The sequence below is a fragment of the Anser cygnoides genome, chromosome 5, assembly GCF_040182565.1.
Source record: "Anser cygnoides isolate HZ-2024a breed goose chromosome 5, Taihu_goose_T2T_genome, whole genome shotgun sequence".
NCBI lineage: Eukaryota > Metazoa > Chordata > Aves > Anseriformes > Anatidae > Anser > Anser cygnoides.
In genome coordinates, this window is record NC_089877.1 from 65,695,268 (window position 1) to 65,721,690 (window position 26,423).

A 26,423-nucleotide genomic window follows, 5' to 3' on the forward strand; every position below is an offset into this window, starting at 1 on the left:
CGGGCCCGCATTACAGCAGGGAGTGGCACTGGGAAACTGCTCGGTGGGAGAAAAACAAAAAACAAAACAAAAAAAACAAACAAAAAAAGACAACCTGGAGAGGAAGGAAGCTCTGTAAAAGGAAGCAAGGCTAAGGGGCTGCAGCTTACCTTACCCCTTTTCAGCCTAGAGCAGTTGCAGGACCTTCTAGTACGTGTGGCCAGGTCCCCTGCGTCGCCTGGCTTCAAAGGCAAAGGAGGGTGATGCCAGCTCTGTGCTGAGGCGTTTAGCCTTGGCCCACCTCCTCTTTGGCCCTCCAAAGCAACACCACGCGTGCACGCTGCCTCACCTGTAAGCAGCCTTGCTTTGCCTAGCTGGGCCTCGAAGGGTGGGGGGGGGTTGGGTGTTTTTTTCCCAGCTAGGCACCGCTGGCTGCCAGCCGGCCCCTTTCTCTGCACAGACACTGCCCCGCTATTCCAGCCCCACACAGCCCAGAACGTATTAAGCAAGCGGACTTACTGCTATTAAAGAAGCCCCTTGATTCCCTGCAGGCTTCGTCGTGAATGCAAACGAGGATGGCTCCAGAAGGGAACGGGAAGGATTACAAAAAGGCTGTTTCCAAGCAGCCACGGCGTGGCAGCAGCAGGCTGCGTGTGCTGCACGGCCTGTGCAGGAGGCTGAACGCGGGAGCTCCGCAGGGTGAGCGGGCGGCTGCTTGTGCCCATCGGGCGGCTGCTTGTGCCCTTCCTGCTGCAGCCGCCCCGGGGGCAGGAGGCGAGGAGGCGGCAGCAGCTGCAAGGCAGGGCCAGGAGAGCTGAAAAGGCAGTGGTAGCTGCAAGGCCACCTGAAACCAGGTGCACGCGCTTACTGCCCTAGGCTTGTCTGGCTCAGTTTCAAACCCAGTAAGGTCCTCGGCGCTCTGGGCAAAGCAGAACCCAGCAGCAGACTGAGGCATGCCTTAAGTGCCAGTTTCCTTCTAGGCACCAGTCTTCCAGTGAATGGAAGGTAACCGCAGGTGGGCTCCTTCCCCTCTGACGCCTGCCTGCCTAAGCCGAAAAGCTGCAATTATTTTAAAAGGAGTTTTGTTACGATCATGAGCAGCAAACAAAAACCAGCCCTGCCCCAGAGCCACTGGCCTTGCTCTGCCCGCACCCTGTGCTGCCTCCTGGCACCGCTGCAGCCGTGGCCGCTGGGCAGGAGGCCCGGGGAGGGGCCCAGCAAGGACGGAGCCTTGCGTTAAGGCACACAGAAACAGAAGCGGGCCTCGTATGCCAAAAGCCCCGGCACGTCTGTGAGGATTTATTTACATATTTACAGTGACTCAAAAACTCAGTAAAGTGCAATTGAAATAAAACAGCCTGAGGCTCTCAGAAGCCCCGTTTCTCACTCCTCAGCTCCTGGCAGGCGCGTGGCTTTTCCCCCTGGCGCAGAGGTTCTCGGGCAGCATCTGCACGTCAAACCCGTGGTGCAGGTAGCGGAAGATCTCCTCTGCCTTCTGCCGGCTGACCTGGGCGCCAGCGGCGATGTCCAGCGGGGAGCTGTAAGACAGCACAGCGAGGGCACCTCACCGGCAGCTCTTCCCACGCCAGGTGGGGAAACTGCCAGTGGGTGAGGTGTGTCTGGCGTGAGCGCTGCAGCAGGAAAGCCAGGACCGCTGCTGGGGCCCTTCCTGGGTTTCTGAAGGATCCCAGGAGACCCCAGCAAGCCCCAGGACTGCTGCAGGGAAACCGGGAAAGGAAATGGGGGTAGGAGGGACAGAGGAAGCAGAGCCTGTGTCGTAGCCCCAGTGCGCTCAGCTTGGAGAGACAGAAGTGCAGCAAGAGCAGGGCAGGGCTGATGCGGAGACAGGACGGCTCCGGGGGAGCTCTGGGAGTGCGGTGCAGGGAGGCTCGCCCGGCCCAGCACGAGGGCTGGGACGAGGCACAGGACTGAAGGGAAAGGCAGGCCTCGAACTTGCCACGCATTTTTGCTGTTACCTGTTGATCATCTTCTTCACAGAGCCAAAGTGGTGGCACAGGTTGAGAGCAGCCAAATAGCTGATGTTGGGAATGCTCAAGTAGAAGTTGAGCAGTTCCTGTCTGCGACCCTCCACTTCCACTGGCACGCTGATAGCGGCATTTTTTCGTTGCTCCACCAGAGCCAGGTCTTTCAGCAGACTGGCAGTTTCCTCCTGGCAAGAGCTAAAAAGAATTCGGACCCCAGCCTGGACCAGGGCTGAGAGCACGCCATCATAGTACTGCGTCCTCTGGAAAAACCTCGATGTTTCTCCTGCAGTCACAAAAAAGATAAATCTCACTGAGTTGTCTGTAAGTCCTAAATCACTGTGCGAAAAAGCGACATGAACCATTTACAAAGGAAATCAGTTCAAAGAACCCCTGCTTTGAGAATTCACAAAAAAACAGGGTGATGGAAAACTTCTCAAGGAAAGGAGGTTGGAGGAGTTGTGGGAGCAGGGTTTACCTGGTTATCTGAGAGGCAGAGTTTAGGAACTAACAGTGAAAATGTAAGTTAGATACAGAGATCCTTGGGCCAGAGGACTGAGAGGAACACATACATGACGTGTGATGAGCAGGACAGGCCAAAAAAAGCAGAAGAGGTTTTGTAAAGCTACAAAAGAAAGAACTTGAACTCTGTCGGGTAAGAAATGAGCAGCATTCTAGAAACAGTGTAATGAGAAAAACTGGAGAAAAATGATGAAAATGAATGGCAGCAGTGGTGGAAAAAGGCAGCCCAGTCACAATCCACTTATCTACAGCCACCGCACACAAACACCCTCCCTGAGGACCAGCAATTTCAGTGTCCAATTCTATCATTGCTTTCATATCTGAACTATCAATAACTTAATTTCTGTCACAAAACCAAAGCTCCATCTGCAGCAGTTCCATTTCAGTCCTGACGTTTTACCTCCTGGCACACCTGTAATTTAATCGAAGCTGTGAGCAGTACTTTCATCATCTGTGCGGCAGGTGCAAGAACTCACAACTTTTATAAATGGCACCGGGAATAGACAGCGATAGTAAAATCCTTTGGCTGCCTAATTTGGATCTTACGTGTAGAACAAACTGCTCATCAAACTGTAGAGACTAATTAAAGAAGTAAGTCTTGAATTTTCCATGAGCGTTCGGTCAGGTCAGGAAGGATTAGAAAGGCGTCTTTGAGACTCGACACCGCGCTCTGTGACAGAGGGAACAGCTCTGAAGTAACTCTTTGTAGAAGTGCTCTCTTGTCTTTTTCTAGAAACCGATTCCGTTCAGCTGCTTATCTTCTGCTTAGTCCAGCAGCAGCTATTGCAGCTTTCAATCCTTACATTTCAAGGCAGATTTAACACTGAGCGTGGTGCGTTCAGGCCAGCCACTGCTCTCGCTGGTTCTACAATGGGAGAACTTCTCTACAACTTACAGACACCACTCACTAAGTTACTGCTACAAAAAGTATTTTTTCTTGATTCCTCCGTTATTTTATTGCCAAGCGTACATAAGATTATGCTGGTTCCTTTATTCTGCTCTTCTCACTTGCTTCATAGAAATCTGTCTTGAGGTTGTTGGTTTTTTTTGCACGTTATTAAGGTCAGTTATTAACGTTTGAGTTAATAAGCTTTTCCCTGTTTCAGTAATTAGTAAGTAATGTATCCCTATGGATTCAGTTCTGCATCTCTGCCTATATTAACTGCTCAAAAGCAAAACAAATTGTAACGTTCAGCTTGTGACCTCATTAATATAATACTCCTACAGAGGCTAAAAACAAGGTTTTCAATCTAATTTCGGTCCTGTGTTATACACAAAGCCAGAGTGGCCATGGACGCCTTGGACAGAGAGCAGCGTGCCCCCTGCCACGACCCTCCCTGGGAACACCTACCTGCTTTAACCCTGTCCTTCTCCACAATCACACAAATCCTCTCAAACATGTTCTGCAAGCGCTGGATCCGCTGGGCGACTTTATTCCTGTTGACAGAGTTCAGCAATTCTGACTGAAATTTCCTTTCCACTGCCATGCGGTTGCTCACGATGTAATCGCTGCTGCTCAGGGAGCAAACCTGCACCTTCACCCCGTGAACGGCCTTCAAGGAAGAAATGACATCTGCTCCAGAGGAGATCTCACGGCTGTCCACCAGAATGCACAGCGAAGCTTTTTTCTCCAGAGCGTCATGTGGAAACAGACCCGCGGCTGAGGAGGGTTTTGTGGAAGCAGAACAAGATGTAACTGAAGTGTTCTTGCAGGTATTCTTCAAGGAATTCTCCGCCTGTAAATGCTGAAAATCACACAGTATTTCTGAGATTGTGCAGAAGCGCAAGGCCAAAGAATGTCATGCCCCTAAAAGATACACTTCCCAACACTGATGCTTAACAGATACACTTTGTACCATGGATTTTTGAAAAATCCAATGAATAAAATCTTTAAAAAATGTATGTTTTGATGTTGCAAAACATAAATAATTTCAGACTTTAATCCTCCACAAAGAAAATCTCCCCAATTAGTTAAGCCTTGAAATATTTAGAAGTTTGTGTGACAAAAGCACGCGGCCTTCACTAGCACAAATTGAACAAAAGACAAATAACATAGATGACAGAAGTCAGGCAGGAAAGCACAAGAGGCTGGGAATCCAACCTCAGACTGTCTTAATTTAGGACAGAGAACAGTATTTTATAACTGCTATTTGAAATAGCTCCATGTTCCTTCATGATCATCAGACTCAGGACAGCATCTAATGCCCAATTTTTATTTATCGACTGCTAAGACCCCCTCCAAGTTACCTGTGGGTACAAAAGCTCTCAATACCAGAGGGAGATAATGTAAAGCAGGACGAGTGGAACAGAGCTACCCCTTCATCACCAGGAGCGCGCTCACTCTTGCTGTTCTGTTGCTGACAGCCCTCAAAATAACACTACAGCAGGACAGGTTCCCCCCACGTCAGACTCTTGAGCAAAAGGTGAGGTGAGAGGAAGGTCCTTGCTGTGAACCACCACCCACCTCAGCGGGAGCCTGGAGATCCTCCTTCCCTGAATCAGAACTGGCAGCAGCTGGTGAGGGGCGCCTGGTCCTGACTTCACGTCCTGGCTGAAAATCCAGCATTTCAGATACCGAAGCCTTCAAGCCTAGCAGTATCTCACTCTTTTTCTCCACAGGCTGATGAACACTATTTTCCCCGGTGACATTTTTATGCTGCACAGAAGAGACTGAAGGCAATGACTTGGGTAACTCAGCATTTTCCTGTTCTGTCCTGAAACAATCTGTTTTCACGGGCTTTTCACTACTGACACTTGTTTCTTCCCCGCTGGAATCACTGAGAACAATGATCCGGGATGGCTTCTTCTTTTGCCCTGGGACAGAGCAGTTCTGTTCCTTTTTGGCCAGGTTTAATTTTTTCCTACAGCGAGTGAGGTATTGTTGTCTTCCACTAGTAAAACTCTCATTGTTTAAGAGATCAAAATTAACGCACACTTCCTCCTCACTGGATTCACTTTTTCTGCAAGTTTCCTCTTCCTCCTCTCCAACACAGAAACTATCTTCTGCGTAAGTCTCATCTTGCTCAGGAATCTGTGGGGGGAAAAAAACCAAATCCAGTAAGTTCAGAAACAATGTAATGACTTTGCTCTTCCTCTCAGCAGATGATTCTTATTTATCCAGCCCATCCCATGCATAGGCACTGCAGGACCCCGAGCTTCTTACACCTCACCAACCCTGCCCAGCTGAAGACGCTCTGCAGTTCCTGAGCTACTTCCTTGGAGGGCCTGGCTCTGGGGCCCTCCATACTCACGTGTCTGGCAGTACACACACTGAGATTTCAATCAGGCCAATGGTTTATCACTCGAAAGCTTGTAAAAGGAATATTAATTGTAATATCACAATAGAAGCAAGACTTGCTAGCTGATAATCCTACCAAAGAGGTTTGTATTACAGACAGGAAGATCTTCGGGTGTCTCTCTGCACAGGGTTGAAAGACTCTGAAACGCCATGCCTGCACACTCAGGACATGTTGCAGTCATGAACGAAAAACAGGCAGATTCGGCAAACCAATTATAGTACCACCTAGATAACATGAACTCTGCAGCATACACACAAGACTTGCTGACAGAAGCCCTTTATGGTGGTGCCTTTATGACTTTTAAAATGAAATGTAAGTTCAAGCTTCTTGTTTTCAGCAACACCCTGTCTCAGAAGAAACAACAAAACTGACATAATAAGGCCACGCTGCTTGGAAATTGGATTGCATGTGTTCTTACCTGCTTGCAAATAATCAGTGTGCACAAGTTGAATTTGTGCATTAACAACAAAGTAATTTATCCTTTTCATCAAATAGAGACCTCTATTTTATTGAGCTGAAGGCACTATAAAAACAGGAATATAGGATACAGAAAGAAAACTCGAGACAGTGGGGTGATAATGATAAGGAACCATCCTGAGATTCTGTTTTTCCAGTTCATTGATTTATTTGGTCTCTATGAAGTAGAAGAAAAATTAAAGGCTAAATAATTAAAAAATACTGTACAAACTATTTGTGTTGTGCAATGCATGAAGAATGCAGAGTAAAACAGAACCAAAAAGACAGATCTTGTAGGAAATATCTTATCTGAGTGCTGTGCAGTGTTCACACGGAGGGTGAACACAGCCAACTGTGAAAGAAACTAAACTAAGCCGGGAGCAGCCAGAATGAGTTCACAGTTTGAAAGAAGTCGTTATGATAATCCAGCAACGTTTCACTGGCACTTCTATGAATACAGAGAATTGGTGCATAAATGGTAGTGTACGCCAGAGGGCAAGAGCTTAGGTAAAGACCTGCTCTGGAGTCATTCCTGCTCAGCAGTTACCCCATGGGGCAGCGGCACAACTTGGTGTCCGGGGACCACGTGAAGGCTCAGACTCCAGTAGCACCGAGGATGTCCGACAGCAAGAGGCACCCCAGCAGAGAGAGCTCAGTAGCAGCAAGAAGCACAGCTGAGAGAACAGAGCATGCTACTTGGCCTGGCTGAAATCTTAGTGCACGTGCATTGCCAGACACCTCGTACGCTCCCAAAATACAAGTTTGGAAACATCTATGAGAGAATAAAGTAGCGTGCTTTACTGTCATGCACAAACGGAATTTCACAAGGACAGCCATCATTTCGTTTCATACCTGTGAGAAGATCGCCGTGCTGTTGAAGTCACGATGAACCATTTTGAATCTATTCCCAAGAGCTGGACTATGCACAGATTTCAGGTAAACTCCTCTCATCTCAGAGTCTGAATTAAAAAAAGAAAATAGAATGAGAGAATACAGTATTATTAAGGATACATTTATCTTTCATTATTATTAAATCATGTTTTCCATGAGCAATTCCTTTACAGTCTTCCAAATTTGACATCTCTATACACCTCTGAATATCGCAAAGAAAAGGAGTAACTCTACCCAGCTTGCAATTAGGAAGAGCCGACACATAAAGGGTTTCTCAGCAGGCAGAGCTCTGGCTGCTCATAGCAGGGAGAATGGCTATGGTAGCCACAGCAAACTCAAATCAATTTGTTATCCACGTGGCAAGTCTTTCCCAAAACAGACATAACTGATTTCAGAATCTGTATGAGACAGGTGTGGGGATTTCAGACTTTCCACGGAGAAGGAAAATCCTCAGCAACACCTGGGAATCTCTTAAATGGTATTAAGATGATTCCACCATGCAAATATCCCAGGAAAATCAAGGCTTATAAGCACAGGAATAAGAAAATCTTGGCCAAAAAAGAGCTTTACCTTCTTAGCTCTGTCAGTGTCAGCACTGTAATTTATCTTTAAAATTCATATTGATATTTCACATCAAATTTTAGGTCTCTTTGTATGAAAAGACCTGAAAGCTTCAGAAATTTCTAAGTGAAATGGAAAATTCTGTTTCCCTTCAGTCATATTGGTGTATGAGGGGTTGGCTGATTTGTAGTCAGAGGAGAACGCTGGCCTCCATGGTCCTCAGAGAATTCATTCCAGCTTGTGCAAAGCTATTGCACTGCAGAGACTCCAGTGAAGATTTACTACATAAGAAAACCAGGGGAATACAAATAGAAGAGGTACAACAGATGGAAAGCACCTGATTTACTCGAGCTGAGGAGATTACTACTAATTGGCTGACACAGAGCAACTGACTGAATGGCTGTGCCTATCACACACCGCTTGCTATACAGCACCTTATCTTAAAATCAAAAAACCTTTCATCCCTCACCATTTAACACTTGCGTGACCTCTGCATCATCATTCAGGAACTGACGAAGTGACGAGTTCAGCTCGTTCTCTGTATCGTCACTCTCATCAGATGAAACACAATCTGCATCTTGCTGGGACAGCTCAGCTTCTTCATCTAAAAACTGTCTTGCTGCATTCTAAAAAAGGAAAAAAACATCCAAATGAATTTTAGCTAGACTCATTAATTAATGTCATAATTAACTAATGTTACGTATGAAAACTCTGATTAAATCAGTTCACGCATTCAGGACACCAGCTGCTCAGATCAACTCTGGGGCTCCCAGCACAAGAAGGACATGGACATGCTAGATCAAGTCCAGAGGAGGCCACGAGGATGCTCAGAGGGCTGGAGCCCCTCTGCTACAGGCTGAGGGAGCTGGGGGCGTTCGGCCTGGAGAGGGGAAGGCTCCGGGGAGACCTCACAGCGGCCTGCCAGTGCCTGAAGGGGCTGCAGGAAACCTGGAGAGGGACTCTGGGTCAGGGGCTGTGGTGACAGGGCAAGGGGGAATGGCTTTACACTAAAAAATGGTTGATTTAGATTAGATATTAGGAAGAAATTCTTCCCTCAGAGGGTGATGAGGCCCTGGCGCAGGCTGCCCAGGAGCTGTGGCTGCCCCATCCCTGGGGGTGCCCAAGGCCAGGCTGGATGGGGCTGGGGGCAGCCTGGGCTGGGGGCAGGGGGCCCTGCCCATGGCAGGGGCTGGGATTAGATGGGCTGTGAGGTCCCTGCCAACCCAAACTAGCCTGTGGTTCTGTGATCACTGATACTAAGCTGCTGTCTGAAGTAAGAATCCATCACGTGGGAAGGTGATGTACAGAGCACGATGTTTAGGGAACTACATGCCAGCACACAAAGATCTGTCCCACCACCACCGCTGGTGAAGCTGGACTCCATCCCCAAGTGGTGCCAGAGGTACTCACACTGTAACGCTGTTAGCACCGACCTAGTGGCACAGGCAGAACTAAGCTACCCAACACCATCAGGTGATTTGTAACTTATAAATCCTGTTTCACTCCTATCAGCTAGGAGTTCTTCACAAAAAGCTGTTTTGATTTAGAAGTGCCGGATTACTCTGAACTAAAGACTGTTGGAAACTTCAGATGCAGACTTCATGCTGCTTTGAACTTTTCTGATTTAAGATTAATAGTTTGGTAAATTTGTTAGACAGTGAAACTCATCCTTGAAAAAATGCTGTTTCATGGATGATGAGGCACTTCACTCTTGAACTTCAGTATAGGAGGCGTGCCATAAATGTAGATGCTGTGTTCCATAGTAACAGGCAACAAAACATTGAGAAGAATGTAGAGAACAAGGAAACTATCCAGAGCAATGTTTTGTCAGAGATGCTTTTTTTAAGCTCACTTTTTCTCTTAAAATTTCAGCTAAAACTGCTATCATAAAACCTGGAAAAAAATCAGTATGTATCTCATTTTCCCCAGAAGAATGATTGTTTGCCTTCAGAATATTTTGAATGAATACTGTACGTTTTGTTTTAGCACACAGATGTGCTACGATAAGAGATCTCTCGGATTTTTTTTTCAAGTCCTTGCTTTTAACTTACTTCTTTACAACAAGTAGTAAGCCTGACTGACAGGTATTATTAACAGTTCCTTTTCTAGAAGAGTTTTGATTATTATAAAATGCATTGGAGGTCACCCGCTTACAGGAAAGACCTCTCAGTGCTACTGCCAATTAGTCTTAATCCTTCTTACTGGTGGAAGACTATGCAGAAGACAAACCCTGCAGCACAAATAGCACTATGACACCAGAAACTAATAGCCAGGAGTCTTGTCACACTTAGGAAACGAATAGTTATCAGGTTTTTCGATTGCCTATTGACTCTTGTTCAGTGCCAGCTGGCTATTTGGGTCACCCTGGACTTCCCACAATCTCAGTTAATTGCAGATCACTGCTGCACTTACAGCTCCGTTATCTGCAGCTGCGACAGAACAGCTAACTGGGGGTGGACTGATCACAGTGACTGTGATGTCCTGGATCTTCTGTGAATCTGGAAATCTGACACGTTCATCACTATGAATGTTTATGTAAGATAATAGGTGAAGGCAGAGTAGAATTTCTTAAGTCTACAGGTAACATACTCTCTTTTCATGAACCTTTTGATCTCACGTCAAGAAAACATTTAAATAAAATAGAGAAACAGATTGTTAATCTCCCTAACTCTTTTTCATTCCAAAATATAAAGTACTGATACTACAGGAAAGACTCCATGCTGAGGGTTATCTTTAAAACAAAGCTGCAACAGGGGAATTTCAGACTAGATATTATGAAAAATTTCTTTACCATGAGAGTGGTCAAACCCTGGAATAGGCTTTCTGGAGAGGTGGCTGATACCCCAGGGCTGTCAGTGTTCAGAAGGCATCTGGACAATGCCCTCATTAACATGCTTTAACTTCGCGTCAGCCCTGAGGAGGTCAGGCAGGTGGACTTGATCTTTGTAGGTCCCTTCCAACTGAACTATTCTACTTTTAATTCTAATTCTAATATTAAAAATATGCAACATAATGTGCCCTGGAGTCCACATTACTGTAGTTGTGGAAACATATCTATGCATATTTAAGAGCTTTTCAACTTAATATGAATGTATGATAGTGGCCCGGCATCTTGTCCACAAGTTCCCAATGCAGCGACAGATTAAAGGGTAAAATACCAACTTAATACTTAAGCTTTGGGGTAGGGGGAGTATTGCTGTCTTAGGACGTTCAAAACTGAAACCATTAGAGCAGGTGATATATTCATATGATATAAAGCCCTAACAGCGTAAGTTCTGGAAAAGTGCCTGAGCTAGGATGCCTAATCTTTGAGTATCTCCTTACTTGTAACGTAAAATCTTATTTTGTTTCAGAACATTATTACACAGGGACCTGCAGACTACTCTGAAGGTCACGTAATGGATGTGAGAATTAAAATCATTAGCCAGTGTTTCAAGATTTCATCCCTTAAGTCTGCAACAAACCTGTATGAAATAGCTATGACCTAAACAATGACTTAAAAATAACTGCTCCACTGCATACCTACCACAAAATAGTTGTACCATGAGATCCTATGTAAGGCTGTAAAATATATAAACACACAAGCTCTAGAATGAATGTCTCCAACACAGTCTACTTTTGCCTTTTGGTTGTGAAACCATTGTTGTAATTTTCATATTTTTTTAATAATTTAAATGCAGACAAGTTAGGAAACATTTTGTTCATTCTTGCAGTTTGAACACAAAATAGACTCTCACTAATTCTCCCTCTGTCTCTTTTAGTTCAGTTTGGTGCTGCTCATGTCCAAACAAGCATTTTTGGAGGTGTTCAAGGCCAGGCTGGACGAGTCCCTGGGCAACCTGATCTAGTGGGTAGCACCCCTGCCCATAGCAGGGAGGTGGAACTACATGGTCTTTAAGGATCCTTCTAACCCAAACCACTCTATGATTCTATGCCTTTTCTGAACTAGATTTTGTTGTGTTGCAAACATGTACACTTATATATGTACATACATAATACATTACAACTTCAGTTCAAACTGCTGCACGTGTAAGCTTCAAAGTATTAAGAGAGATGTGAAATTCCATACCTTGCATGTAAAATCACTCTTGACCTTTTGACGTTTTGCACTTCTTTGCTGTTTCTTGTTATGTGCTGCTGAGCTGCTATTTGTGGTCCTACTTGAGTTCTTGTGAAAATCCAAGCTGTCATCACTGGACACATCTGACTAGAGGAACATTTCACAAACTCTTCAATAAATAAGGCTAAAGCAAGCAACATTATAATTACACAGTCATCCTTCAACATCTGTTTTTTTCTTAAGTAACACCCAATTTTTGTGATTGATTTGATATGGCAAAATGATGGAATACAGCTAAGCATTTTATCAAAGTCCAGAATTGCACCTCTTCAGAAAAGAACAGAAAAACACATTATTGGGAAGAAAAATCAGGCTAAATGTGGCGTGAACATTTTTTGATTCAAAGCTTTGAGGAAGAAAGGTTATTTTACTGCCTTTCACAAAGACAGTGGCTCTGCTCTCTTCCCTATAGCAATAATTCAGTCTCAAACAACACCTACAAACACATCTTAGGATATCTTGGGGATAAACTGAAGGAAGAAAAAAAATTACGTTCTAATACGTCTTTGGTCAGATGGCATAAAGTATTTTTAATACGAACACTTGCCTACCACCTGAAAAAAGAGTGAATGTTTAAAAATATCCTCCATAAACAAGTTCATGTTATTTTCCTTCTTCATTACCAAAGCTCTTACTAACCATGTTAAGCGGGTGTCGACGTTTTCTGATGGCATGAATCGGTGATTCAAAATCACTATCATTCGTAACCTATGTAAACAGAAATAAGAATACATACAAAGAGGATTTTTGGTTTGATGTTTGACTTTCTTGCTTTTTTGCTTCTCTTGTCTTTTATTTTCTCTATTAAGACTCACATCAGGAGACTTCAAAACATTTTTTTTTCTGTTTTTCCTCTGGAAAACAATCTCTTCTTCACTTTCACTGCTGGTTCCTACAGAAAAATAATAAGCAACATTCACAAGGATGTGTATTGTTCACAGTACAATATTGCTATAACTGAACAATCAAAACCTCTCTCTCTTATAAAAGTACCTACAAAGGAGATTACTTATTGATTTTTGTGGCAAATATTGCTCTCTTTAGCCTTGTTAATCAAAATAAATAATCTCCAGTTGAGATGTACAATAAATCCTACTTTCCTGGAGGTTCTCTGAGCGGAAATGATTACCCCAGGCAGTACAGATACAGAAAAAGAGAGGTGAAAAATGAAAAATGAAGAATGAAAAATGGAGAAGCCCTTAAAATTTGAGTAAGTGTTACACTTCTGGAAACATTTTGTAACACATACGCCTTTGGATGCCTGAAACAAAACCAGAACTCATCAAAAACTCCTCTTCTTAATTCAGTTTTTCAAACAACTGCAGCCTTTTCTGTTTTTCCAAAGGACTGCCTTTGCTGAAATATAACGTATGAATATATGACAACGGGAGCCAATGTGATCTATAAGTGACATATGAGTGGAGAATGACGTGGATTGACTGACAAGAAATTATGAAAAATACATTTTTTAATAATATACTGTTCCTAAAACAGAAAAGGACAGAAAGGGAGACGGAAGGGCGTAGTGCAGTGTTGGTGGTATCAGTGCGGTGCTGGTGGTACAGAGGTGAGCATAGCACCTTCCAGGCACTTGGCCCGCCTTCGCTCCTCGGCCAACAAATGCAGTTACAGTGTAGTGCTGGTGAACGGGGTGAGATCCAGCTGGTGACCGGTCACCAGTGGTGTTCCCCAGGGGTCGGTGTTGGGGCCCATCCTCTTTGATATCTTTATTGATGACTTGGACAAGGGGATTGGGTGCACCCTCAGTAAGTTTTCAGGTGACACCAAGCTGGGGGGAAGTGTTGATCTACCAGAGGGTAGGGAGGCCCTGCAGAGGGACCTGGACAGGACGGGTCGATGGGCAGAGGACAATGGGATGAGGTTCAACATGGCTCAGTGCTGGGTCCTGCACTTTGGCCACAACAACCCCATGCAGTGCTACAGGCTTGGGGCAGAGTGGCTGGAAAGCTGTGCAGGGGAAAAGGATCTGGGGGTGCTGGTTGATGCTCGCCTGAACACGGGCCGGCAGTGTGCCCAGGTGGCCAAGGAGGCCAACGGCATCCTGGTTGTGTCAGGAATAGTGCAGCCAGCAGGGCCAGGGAGGTGATCGTCCCCCTGTACTCTGCTCTGGTGAGGCCGCACCTTGAGTGCTGTGTTCAGCTTTGGGCCCCTCACTACAAGAAGGACATCAAGGCCCTGGAGCGTGTCCAGAGAAGGGCTACGAAGCTGGTGAAGGGCCTGGAGCACAAGTCCTGTGAGGAGCAGCTGAGGGACCTGGGGGTGTTTGGTCTGGAGAAGAGGAGGCTCAGGGCAGACCTTATCGCTCTCTGCAACTACCTGAAAGGAAGGTGTGGGGAGCTGGGGGTCGGCCTCTTCTCACAGGTAACTAGTGATAGGACTAGAGGGAATGGCCTCAAGCTGTGCCAGGGGAGGTTCAGGTGGGAAATGAGGAGACATTTCTTCTCAGAAAGAGCAGTCAGGCGTTGGGACGGGTTGCCCAGGGAGGTGGTGGCGTCACCATCCATGGGGGTGCTCAAGGAAAGGTTGGACGTGGTGCTTAGGGACATGGGTTAGTGGTGACATTGGTGGTAGGGTGATGGTTGGACCAGATGATCTTGGAGGTCTCTTCCAACCTTAATAATTCTATGATGCTGAAATTTCCAAATAAAAATAGAATAGATCCTACAAACAGCTGATGTTTTCAAGACAATCCAGGTCTGTGCAGAAGTTATAACCAGAAAATGTTAAGCACTAGTTAGTTGTCATGCAACTAAACTAAAAGAAATCCGTCTGTATAGATTCTATTCCTCCGGAACAATGATAGAAAAATATGAAGGCGTGGTGGGTGGACTCAGGGATTGAAGTGCAACGGATCTGGATGATTATGAATAAGCCATTGAGAGGATTAAGAAAGGGCTTTAAAGGCAGCTGTAGCTCACACAATTATGTCTCACATGGTTGCACTGTTAGCGCTTGTGGAGAGATATCAGGGGGTTAATTCAGATTGCTTTCTCCAATATGTATGCATGCGGTTCAGCCTCAGATGGCTAAGCTAGAATGCATGGTATATTGCAGGAAGCTGAGATTCTGGAAAGCCACCTCATTGAGCTACCTTCTAGTATTAAAACCACTATTCTCTTTTCCTCACATCATAGCCACCTAAGTCAAAATACCTAGCTGAAGATGCAAAAGATACTGAATTCAACATTATTGACTAAAACATGAAGGTATTAATTAACAGTACCGCTGCATTCCCTACCTTCAGCAGGACACACACGTGAAGTACGAATATTGGTATCTTCCAGGTGTGCAGATCTTCCTAAAGGGGAATCAAGTGCATCCAAGGCCGAACTCTCAAAGTTCTGTCCACGTGAGCTTGTACCTACTTTATCTGTAGGATGAACACCTGGAATGTTCTCCATGACACTAGAGAAAACATTCACAGGAATTCTTTTGATAGCTTCAATATTCCTAACCCTTCTATATGGGGTAGAAAGGGAAGAAGCCAAGGCTTCAGGTGATCCGCTTCCCATTCTGTTCCCTGACTTTGAGACAGGCCCTGCAGGGGTTGCATCCCCAGCCACTTCTGCATGACTCACGTTACTACGCTGGAATGGCAGTGGTGTGGAGATGTTTCTTCTCTCAAGGCTTTTGCAATCCCATTTTGGCAACGTTTGAAATCTGCAGCGATCATTTAGTATTTTTTCTTTATCTTCAGTGACATCTGTGTGACTCTGTGAGGCACCATTTAATTCTGGGGTATTGTTCGTATTCATTTCATCTTCCAAGATTTCATTCTCACATTCTTCAATGGAAAATCCCAGATCAAAGTTAACAGAAAACAGTTCTTCAGAAGAGTCATAAAGATCGTTATTACCCAGACTCTGCTCAGTCACACTAATATCAGCCACCATTTCCGTGGTTGTGATTTTACTGCTTACTTGCTGTTCCTTGCAGGTTTTGTCACCAGTCATACAGCACTCCCGCGAGGGAAGCCACTCAGAGCCTTGCACTGCAGCCGACGTGATAACATTCCCACCTGAACCTGACATGACAGAAGGCTCATTATTCACAGATGAAATTTCAGTATTTGTTTCATAAATGTGTTCATCTTCAAATAAATGTATACTCTCCTCTTCATCAATAGTCACACTTCTCTTGTTCATTTCAAGGCATTCTTTATCTTCTTGAACCAAAGATTTACTTGAAGAGTTATTTACCAGAGTGTAATTTATTGTTAGATTTTTCTTTTCAATTTCTGTCAATTCTTCATTGTCAAACATGCTATCAAAGCTGTCACTCCAGTGAAGCCCCTCGGCTTTGTCAGCAGCAGTCTGCAAAAGTGATACAGTTTTTGAAAAGCAGGTATTTACAGAAGCACACAAGTCATTGGTGGCTTTCAGTTCAGGATTTTCAGAGGGCAGGAGTGAATGATCACCTTCCGACGAAGCAGGAAAGTCTTTGTCCTGCAGTCTCTCTGAATAACTACTGGAAATAGCTTTTTGAAAAGGGCGTATTGTTTCTTCACTTCTCACCATTTTTTCAAAATCATAAAGTTTATTCAAAGGGGGAGGAGACTGTGATAAAAGCCTTTCCACACAGGAAAATACTCCTTCCAGCCAAGAAGACTCTTCAGATGACCTCACAGGCACAAACAAATCCAAGTATGATTCAGGAAGATAAAATAAGTCAGAGGACACAGGTGATTTCTCAGCCGTGAAGCTACTGCAGCCCAAATCCGCATGGTTCCTCCCCAGTGAACAACAGGCTTTACCTACAGTTTCGTATTCCTTTATTGCTGCACTTTCATGAATTGTGGTACTTTCACTGTTGTCACATAAGTCAATACATTCATTTAAGTCGAATGTCACCTTCTCTATTTCCTCATCCTTTTGATTGTCCTGGTCAGTGTATTCAACCAGAGTGAGCCTCCCTGCTGAGTAAGACTCAGAAGCATTTAAATCTGTAGACAACACAGGCACTTCCGAATTCAGCCCCGAAGTTTTTTTGGGAATCTTTGTGGTTATTTTAAATATGGAAAATAATTCACTCTCGTTATCCTTTACATCAGGTAGAAATGGTTTTACTTTTGATCTGTGCGCCGTGTCTTTTCTGGATGAATGTACTTTCTGATCAAATGTGGAGCTGGTCATGGAAAGAAGACTTTTATTCCTTTGAACATTAACATCTTCGATACGTAAGTGAGGCTGAAGCTCCAGCTCATAGCTGCAATCTCCCTGGTGAAAAACACAGTGTAATATTGATTATAAATACATAACATTTGCAAGGACTTGCCATGAGGATATTTAAAATAAGTGGCAAAGTTTTTTTCTAGTCCCCAGCACTATCAGAAAGAAAAAAAAAAAAAAAAAGGAAGTGCTTTGCATTTAAGGTCACAGCTTTCAAACGAAGTGTTTCCTGGCTGCTTAGCTGCAAATCCATGCTTGGGTAGTCACACCTCAATGTTTTAGAAAGACCAAAAAATACCATGCATAAATATCAATTGCATTTAACAGAGCTGCAATGCTCAGCACTCACCACTGTGCCTCCATGCCATTCTCAGAGCATTAACAATAAGCAACTCGTTGCTAACAAACTGGGCAAGGTGTTGTCTCCCCAGCCTAATACTAGTAGGCTCTAGTTCTGGGAGGACTAGGAAATTGAGAAAGGTGGTAGGAGCGGAAGAAAACCTTATTCAAGGAGCGTGTGAGCCTAGAGTTCTCTGTTCTCTTTGTACTACTGTTCATAATTCGTCTCTTGCCATTGATGCCATTGCACATTAAGAACTTCTCACTTACATACTCTGAACATTAATTTTTCCACGGATGCTTACTAATCTTCTGTTTGTAAATGCACTGACCTAGGCAACCAACTCTTTAAAAAACACGGCTGAAAAAAGAACAGTAGGCTTTGACATCACCCCCAGCTAAGGGAGCTAAGAGAGTCCTTCTCACTCTCTCCTTAAAATTAAGTTTGCAAAATTAAGCATGCAATCTCTAAAAGAAACAGTAAAGACCAAATGAAGCTCTGATAGCAATGGTTTGAAATGCTCTTTCAAAGTTCAAATCTGCTTCACAAATTAAAACAAAACAATTAAAAAAAAAAAACGAACAACTACAAATGGAGAAATAAGATCAAAACAGAAGGTACAACTATTTTCTGACAGTTCAGTCAGATGAATCTCCAGATGCCTTAATCCCTGCAATAAAACAAGGTACCTTTACACTGGATGACAAAACTGACCGTTACAATAAGAGGTAAGAAGTAACATTCTCCAAAGTCTTCCCAGATACAAGCTGCAAATGAACAAGGTCCTTGCAGTCATAAACTCCTGAACCCTCCTCATCGTCCCAAGAGAATATTATTAGAGAAGGTCTACTTCAGCTTGTGCAGGTCATGATGATGTTCACTATTCAAACTCCCACATCTCTATCTTCCAGCTGCAGGTATTAGCCATTTAAGCAATGCACAGGCTCTTCTCCCATGGACATAAACCCTGGTCTCCATTCGCAGAGAACGTGACTTTCTCTTTCTCCAACAACCGGGCTCTGCCCATTTGAGCAGTTAGGAAAGTTTCCAGAGCTGTTTAAGAGATGACTCTGACACACCAACTGCTTGCTAAAGCTGGGACCCCTGGGACCACTTCGGGAACTCTTCCAAAAGAGATTGTGAAGAAATTGGACTTGCTGATCTTGAAGGTCTTTTCCAACCCAAATGATTCGATGATTCTAAAAGTTACACCGTCAGAGCTGCCACAGGCGGCATACCTGGAGCTGCTGTTAAACTGACTTCTACTGCCTGGCTCCCCACAGGAGCCAGAGAAGTCAATTGTGGAAAACAAGGTTTGAAAAGTACTCTGTAGTCACTCTGCCTGTCCCACTGCACAAGGCAGAAAGATCAATAGCTACATTTACTGCTGGTTGGTTTATCCAGCAGTATTCCCAAAAATAGCCACTGCTGAGGTTCCAAGCTGCCTTCCATGCACTTGAAAACTGATCCCATCCTAACACAGCTTTGGATACTCTCTGGACCCAGTAGATAAGGCATACTATCCGGAAGTAAGAGTATTTTTTTCACTCTCAAACATTTAATAATAAAGCAGTATTTATTATTTTAGATTTTAACACTAACTTCACAAAGAGGCCACAGAAAGGATCATATGCAGAATAACAAAGGACGAATCAGCGTACAGCTGTTTTGGGGTCGGGGCACAGCTGGTTACAAGTCCTGTTTACAGCAATGACATCTGTGTCTCAGTGACATAGTGCACAATTTCTGTAAGGTCAGCACAGGAGAATGAGTAGAGCAGGGGGAAGAAGTTCAATTGCTGGAGATTCATTTGTAAAGAGCCACAGAACAGCCAGTCCATTTGTCACCACAAAAGATGTTACTCAGTTGCTGCACACCTCCTGCCTGTGCTTAGGCTATCTGTTCATAAACGAGGATATCCGAAGGAACTAGAAGTTAGGATTTCTCACAAAGAGCAGAAAAGGAGATCCCCAGACTACAGATGCTGACTTACAAGAAGTCTTAGTGTCAAAACAGTGAAGACACAATTAATATGAAAGTGTTTGAAGATGATTTTGATATTGTAGGTCCGAAATGATTATTTTCACTCAAGTTCAGCCAAAAAAAAAGAACCAAGATATGGAAGTCTCCAGATAAAATCAAAGAAGAGCAGTAACAAACAACAAGCAACGAGACCTGGTCAAATTAACTTTACATATGTTCTCTGAGGAGTTTACGTATTTGGTTGACAGGGTAACGGTGCTGATAATGATATGTTTTAGATTTATGTAAGTAATGACTGAATGCTACACAATATTTTGATTAAAGTATCCAAGCATTGTAAAACCACAACATATATTAATTGGATTAAAGATTGATAAGCTGCCAAACCACTAAACTATATTGAAACAGAAGTAGGTGATGTTCTTCTCTGCCCAATGCACTTCTAAGCGATGTAGCTCAGACCATTGTAGGCCCTACAATGTTCCATATTTTTTAAGTAACCCGAAGTAAAACAACCTAAACAGTAATTAAAGCTGCAGGAAAAGATGAGGGTTCTAAGTAGGCAAAATGGTAATTCAGATCACAACTGGACCTGAGGTAAACCAGTTAAGAGCAAATCATTTAAATGTTAACACGATGAAACAAAGAGTTACACGTTTAGGAGTAGTAACAAGTAAAAGGACAGTCTCACGTCATCCAAAGGACCTAAAGAAATTCATAAACAAAATTCCTGAATTGATAATGGTTGGTATGCAATCTCTTGCTTACATATGTGGGGATCTAGAAGGTGGCAAATGTGATGCCATTTTTTTAATGGTCAGGGATAGATTTGGGAAGCTATAGGTTGCTAACCGTATACTGAATAAATTAGTAGAAGCTCTAACAGTTAATATAGTTTCTGGATGACTCTTCTTCAGAGGAGTCAATATTACTTTTGAAAACAAAAACAAACAAGCAAACAAAACAACCAACCTTATAAACCCATATAGACCATTAGATTTCTTTGAAGTGACCAACAAGCAAAAAAGTTGGGATGCTCTCATGCACACAGTCTTCCTGTTTTCCAAAGGTTTCCAAAAAAAGTCCCTGCTGAAATCTTTAAAACCACCAGCAGAGACCAAAACAGGCAAATTTCTTGCATGGATAAGTAATTGTACAAGTACAAGACAGAAAGTTGGAGTGAAGAGCTGTTGCAGTGAAGAACTTTATTAGGCCACTGCTTATACCCATGCTTCCACTGTAACTTGAACACTACGCGTAGGTCTAGTCCCCCTTCTCAAAAATGGTTTTGTAGAACTGGCAAAGTTCGGAGAACAGAAGCAAGAATAAACAGTCATTTCCATATAAGCTACTAGAAAGGCCTCTGTCTTCAGGGCTCAGACCCCACCTCATCTATTCTTGATAGGCTTTAAAAATAGCCAAGATATAGAAAAAATCATTTTTGTACTTAAATTTGTATGTTACAAGAGTTCCATCCTTTACTAGAAGCCCAATGTATGTTCAGCACAACTATACCAACAAGAAAACAACCAGTCATATCTAAAAATCTTATCTAGCTGTATTTACATTTATGCAGATTTATTCTCTAAAATTTCCTGGCTAGCCAATGTATGTAAGCACAGCAATTAAAGGAAAAAACAAAGAGGGAGAAAAAAAGCCATCTAGCAGAACTGCTGTGTGTCAGGATGGCAGTCCGGAAGATGAATTTCGCATCTAGGACAAACGCTGGTAACCTAATTCCAGGCTTACACGGAGTTATATAACTGCTCTACTTCAACTTAGTTCAACTTCGTCGTTCAAAACACTTTCTCCCAGCAAGTCTAGTTAATACTGACGGAGTGAGAGGACAAAGCTGCAATTATCGCAACGCAGCTGGGATATGTACAACTTGTAGAATCTTAAATTTGCTGTTCAGCTCTTTCGTAGACCAGTGAGCTCCAGCGTGTAGCAGCTAGTCAGCAAATAGGTCATGCACAAGCAGAAACAGGCACCTCACTGATGTTGTTATACTAAACCAATAACCCTGCTTAGAGTACTGATTCAGTACAACAAGCAATAGGTTTCTTAATACAGAACATAAAAAGGAAAAAGGAAACTTAAGATATTAAAACCTTCATTATTATTATATATCTGTATGTTTTCCAGCACTTAAATTTAAATGTATTGCTAATGTCAAAGTTAAAATTAACTCATAAACTACTTCAGATGTGCATTTTCTAGTAAGACTGATGTCTGCCCAAACCATAGTGATATTTATTTTGATATTTTAAAATGAAAAGATAAGTCAATAAGCAGACATGATATAGATGTTAACAATTACAACTTCTCTAACTGAACCCTTTCTTACAACTGAAGCAAAAGCAGCATGAACAACCGGCATTGAAGTCTGCTCTGACACCAGACAGAAAAAACTATTTTCAGAACTGCTTTCAGTTAGATCTAGGGAAGAAAGGCTTTTGGATTTTTCACTTTCATACTGAGTGTTAAATCCTGACGAGTAAACTCTGCCAATGTAGTCACACGGGTGTCTTCTCTGGTTAGCTTATGGTTTAGGGTGAATACCAGTAATAATTACAACAACAAGGCTGGTGGTTTTCCCACTGCGTTTTTCACAAGCAGGTAGAGCAGATATCAAAGCAGCAGATTGCAATCTACTTGAATGACAAGAGGTTACACGTTTATCCTCACAGGTAATCATTTGATCCCTTAATACTCAAGGGAAAACCCCTTCCTCCTCATGTGGAAGACCCTTTCATGTATTCTGAGACACAAAACCATGCCTCGAATGCTCTCAGCCATGACCATTCTCCCCTCACTCCCCACACATCTCATGGTTTACAAACATTTCTTAGGATATAATTATTGCTTTGAATTTAATGGATATTTTAACACACTCACTGAGGAAGATAAAGCACACCTCAAAGAGATGCATTCATTTTTAATGGAAGACTTCTGGAGGACAGAGGAATCAGTCTGGAGTTCTCCTCCAAATCCTTTCACTCCTACCAAAAGAGCTTCTGCCTTTCGGGAATCCTGCACAGATGCTTGGCAAACTGAACTGTACATAATAAAATACTGTGTTCCTCTCCCTTTTTTAGGCCATTTACAGATAGGTTAAACAATTTTGATGCCTATGTGATTTCACTGATAACGTCTCTGCCATCTGAGTGCTGGGCATACCTTTTAGGAACTGGTTAATCAACAGAATTATCAATCCCTCCTATTCCATGAGTGAGCAGTCTCTGGAAGAGACTGCAGGAAGAAATGCTGTCAAAAACTATTTTTGGAAGTTCAGGTTTATTATATGTACCAAATGGTCCTTAAAAATATCCTTAGTTGATTCATCAGAGGAGCCCAATGGACATAGAAACCATGACTTCCCTCTACAAAAGCTGTGATATTTCTCCTCCTGACGATAACATTATTGATGTATCCAGCAGTGCTGGTGCTGTTCAGGTTTCAGACAGCTTCCCTGGAATCAGTCAGCCACAAACTCCCCCTCTTGCAGCCACGCAAACCCCTTCTGCAAACCCAAAGTCAGTCTGACCCCTCGCACTCCTGCAACACCCGTGCTGAGCTAAGGGCTGGGAACTCTTGATGGGACACCATCTGCTCCTGTTTGGTACCAACTGGCTACTATTCATTTATCTGCTTATACTTATTTTATTGGCATCCGAGAGAGCATGGATAGATCAGAGCTGACATTTACTAGTTGACTTCCTTATATCAACGTGCTGCCACCCCCACCCCCAAACCTCATCAAATAAAACAATGAAACAGAAGAGCAAAAATGAACAGTACCAAAACCTACAAATCAAGAGCTCTGGCACGTGCTCTGCTACTGTCCTGACAGCAGGGAGGGAGATCAGGAGTGCACTCGCAGTAATAAAAACTCACAAAAGGCAGGCAGAGAGCTGTACAACGGTGTTATGAACATCGTACCACAGAATGCCCCCAAAGCCGCTCCTGTCTGCAGATTTAAGCTGACAGCCATATATCTATCACATGCTTTGCATTTACTTGCTTTCCATAAGCTGCAGCGTTACGCCATGTTTTCCAGAAAACTGAGAGCATGTAAGTTAGGAGGAACGAGTATTTCTGGCTGGTATGCCTGGACCTGAGGAGACTTTCCGGCAGCAGCGAACAGTACCAGCGAGTCGCCCCTAAACACAGCAGGCACGTTACCTCAGATTAACCCAGCTAAGCCCTTCCAGGTGCCACACAACCCGCTCAGTCCCCTTGTCCCTTTCACACGGGTGACAGCCCAGCATCCTTTGCCTAATCGCTCTGCTGGGTTCTCACTGCGCACACAAAACCCTACAGGACCATTAAACACAAAGCACCTGCAATTAAAGGTTCGGACCCCCTAAACGAGGTCTTAATTATAGCTCAGGCTCAAACCACTTGGCAACAAGATCAGAGGAATCAATAGGGCACAAGGAAACTCTTTTAATTAGGGAGCGGAGATCTGCGGCCCTGCGGGCTCTCCCCGGCAGCCCTGCTGTCTGCGAGCAGAGCGAACACGCGCCCAGCCTCACCCCGGGGCGCGCGTTCCCCTCGGGTGTCTCTGCAGTGCACACACGCGGGGACCCCTCTGCAGAGCTTCTGCTTGGGAATGCCAGGGCAGGGTGCTTGCCTTACCCGTTCTCTGCGGTGTAAGACAGCTTTGGCGCCCCGACAGCGGAGAGTCACCCACAGCTCAAACCAAGAGTTCCGGAAACTTCTGAGGGTACGCCACGGACCCCGCAACCGAACGTCACGTGCGGTCTGTTTTTGTTGCTGGCTGGCAAGAAGTGCTGCACATCTCAGACCAGGTTCTTAACCAGAGACATAGGATTGCCAACAAGGCCTACAAAGCTACCCTTTTCACTGCCCTTATTTGAATGTTTTTAACTTTGATTCAGTATCTCCTGGTAAAAAGTCAGTAGGAATCACCGTACCCCCCCCCGACATGTTTGATTTAACCTCACAATCAGGAGAGTACCTTCAGGTTCTTTGGAAATTCAGGGTATTCCAGGGGAATCTTCCCCTTGGTCCGGCACTTCACCTCATGAATCTCCGGCTGGTTTGGGCTGGAAGGGACCTTACCCTAAAGACCCCTCTCAATCCCACTGTCCCCGCCACCGACAGCGCTGTTAATCAGCGTCACCAGGTGCCAAGCTGCTCTGACTGAGCTTCCGATTGCCAGGTTTGGAGCGGGAAATGGAGACTCACGGTAATAGTCCCACATGTGACAACTTTTAAAAGTCATTACCAATTGCCTACCTCCCAGAAAAAAATGCACTTCCGCTTCAGCATTTCCTGTTACAAACCCTCAGAATCTTGGTCAAATGCAATTTCAATAAAAACGATTACTTTGCCCTGACCTTGTTTCCAAAGAGTACGGTTTAATTTTCAAAAATGCTTAAAAGCTATTGAATTATTTTGCATAAGGACAACTTGATTTGTTACCACGTTACACAAAAATCCATGCTTGTAGTTAGTAGAAAATCCAACCCCATCTGCCCGGTCCTCGTTGCTGTAGCGATAAAGCCACGCAGGCATTAAGGGCTTTTCTGCGGAGGGTGTGCCTGTTGCAGGGCTCCTATCTGGGATTTCTTTTTTTATTTGCTTTCAAATATGCCAAATTTTTCTCTGAGTTATTAAAAGCACATAAATGCAATACAAATAGAATTATTCCAAACATTTTCACTTCTATTTAAAAATATCTGAGCCTTTCAATCAAATTTTTATTAATCAAATCAAATTGATCAAATCAAATTAATCAAATATTAATTTAATCAAATGTTATGCAAAACACAACTGCATAGGAGATTTCTTGGAAACATTAATGAATGAATAAAAGGAAAAGAAAACTACAGTGCTGAATTCCTGAGCAGTCTTCCACAACAGCAAATACCCATAAAGAACGCACACACACACCCTCAGCTGGCTGGTGTTATTACTAATCTCTGAATGAGATTCTTCCCAAGAAATAATTAGTGCATCAGAAATTTCCAGATCACTGGGTTATTCATATTAAAATAACAGTTTGGCTGGTTTTATACTTTATCCCTAAGTAAGAAAATAATCAATAAAACAGTGGTTTGAAGTTCAATATCCTGGCTATTTAAGGAAATAGCTTTGACTTGCATCTGCCTCTATCCCTCTGCTATTAAGGACTGTAAATGAACGTCAGACAGATTAGCAGTGATATATTTGGCTATAGAATATTTATAGTAGGAACTTGGATGCACATTACACACAGAGCCTGCAAAAACCTGTGAATCACTGATAAAACAGTATTGTTTCTATCCACTCATTTTCATACCAGACAAACACGTTAGGCAGATTTTTTACAAGCTTAACTTCTGTTACAGGTTGATTTCCCAGAGGCTGATGTAATACCCCCTTATCCTCTCCTCATGCTTATTAATAGCATCTGCGACAAATTCAAAACACACCCAAATACTAAAGTAAGGTGAAACTTAGGAAAATTTCTATTTGCTACAGCAAAAATCTTCACCAAGAATGCCTAGGTCAAAGTAGTGTAGAAAACAGCAAACTGGAATTAAGACTAGCCAGACTGGTGTGCTTATGCCGAGTACACGCAGCGTGTCTGCGGACACGTTAACCCAGGCACCGCACGAGCACGTTGTGCTGGTGCAGGAGGCACTGCTGCTGAGAGCAGCACGCTTGTCCCCGCACTGCCTGTGCCTTCAGCAAGCACGGTGCATCCCAGGGGTCTTACTGTGAAGAGGAACAGGGCACTAAAGAGGGCTGAAATCAAACCTGGCAGAAAAGCATTATTTTGAACCTCACAGTTTTCCCGACCTCATGCTTAACTGAAGTGCTCGTGGAAGTACAGTGGCAGAAAAGTGCATGGGGCTGGCATTTGACAGCCCTGCGCTTGCCAACACACGCAGCTCTTTTGGCAGGTGCAATGTTGCCCAGCACAGCCAGTCACACGTCGACAGGACCAGAATCAGGAACACAGCCAAGACACATAACCGCCTGTAAAAACATGCCTTAATAGCAATGCAGAAATTCAAAACATTGCCTACAAATCTGAATTTCGTTTATTGTGCTCTACTTAGGCATTTTTAATTAATATTTTCTTCT

At 43.6% G+C, this 26,423-nt stretch overlaps 1 protein-coding gene across 1 annotated transcript in view; it reads right to left on the bottom strand.

Moving 5' to 3' along the window:
- Positions 1–1,257: 1,257 nt before the first annotated feature.
- FANCM (FA complementation group M) overlaps positions 1,258–26,423 on the bottom strand; it is a 57,868-nt gene continuing 32,702 nt past the window's right edge. Inside the window, exons 11-20 of the mRNA XM_066998784.1 lie at positions 15,070–17,047; positions 12,626–12,702; positions 12,450–12,518; positions 11,760–11,897; positions 8,160–8,316; positions 7,091–7,197; positions 4,948–5,514; positions 3,835–4,228; positions 1,956–2,247; positions 1,258–1,517 (exon numbers count right to left, since the gene is read on the bottom strand). Coding sequence (XP_066854885.1) covers positions 1,370–1,517; positions 1,956–2,247; positions 3,835–4,228; positions 4,948–5,514; positions 7,091–7,197; positions 8,160–8,316; positions 11,760–11,897; positions 12,450–12,518; positions 12,626–12,702; positions 15,070–17,047 — 3,927 coding nt within the window. The 3' untranslated portion in view covers positions 1,258–1,369. The remainder of the gene's footprint in view (positions 1,518–1,955; positions 2,248–3,834; positions 4,229–4,947; positions 5,515–7,090; positions 7,198–8,159; positions 8,317–11,759; positions 11,898–12,449; positions 12,519–12,625; positions 12,703–15,069; positions 17,048–26,423) is intronic.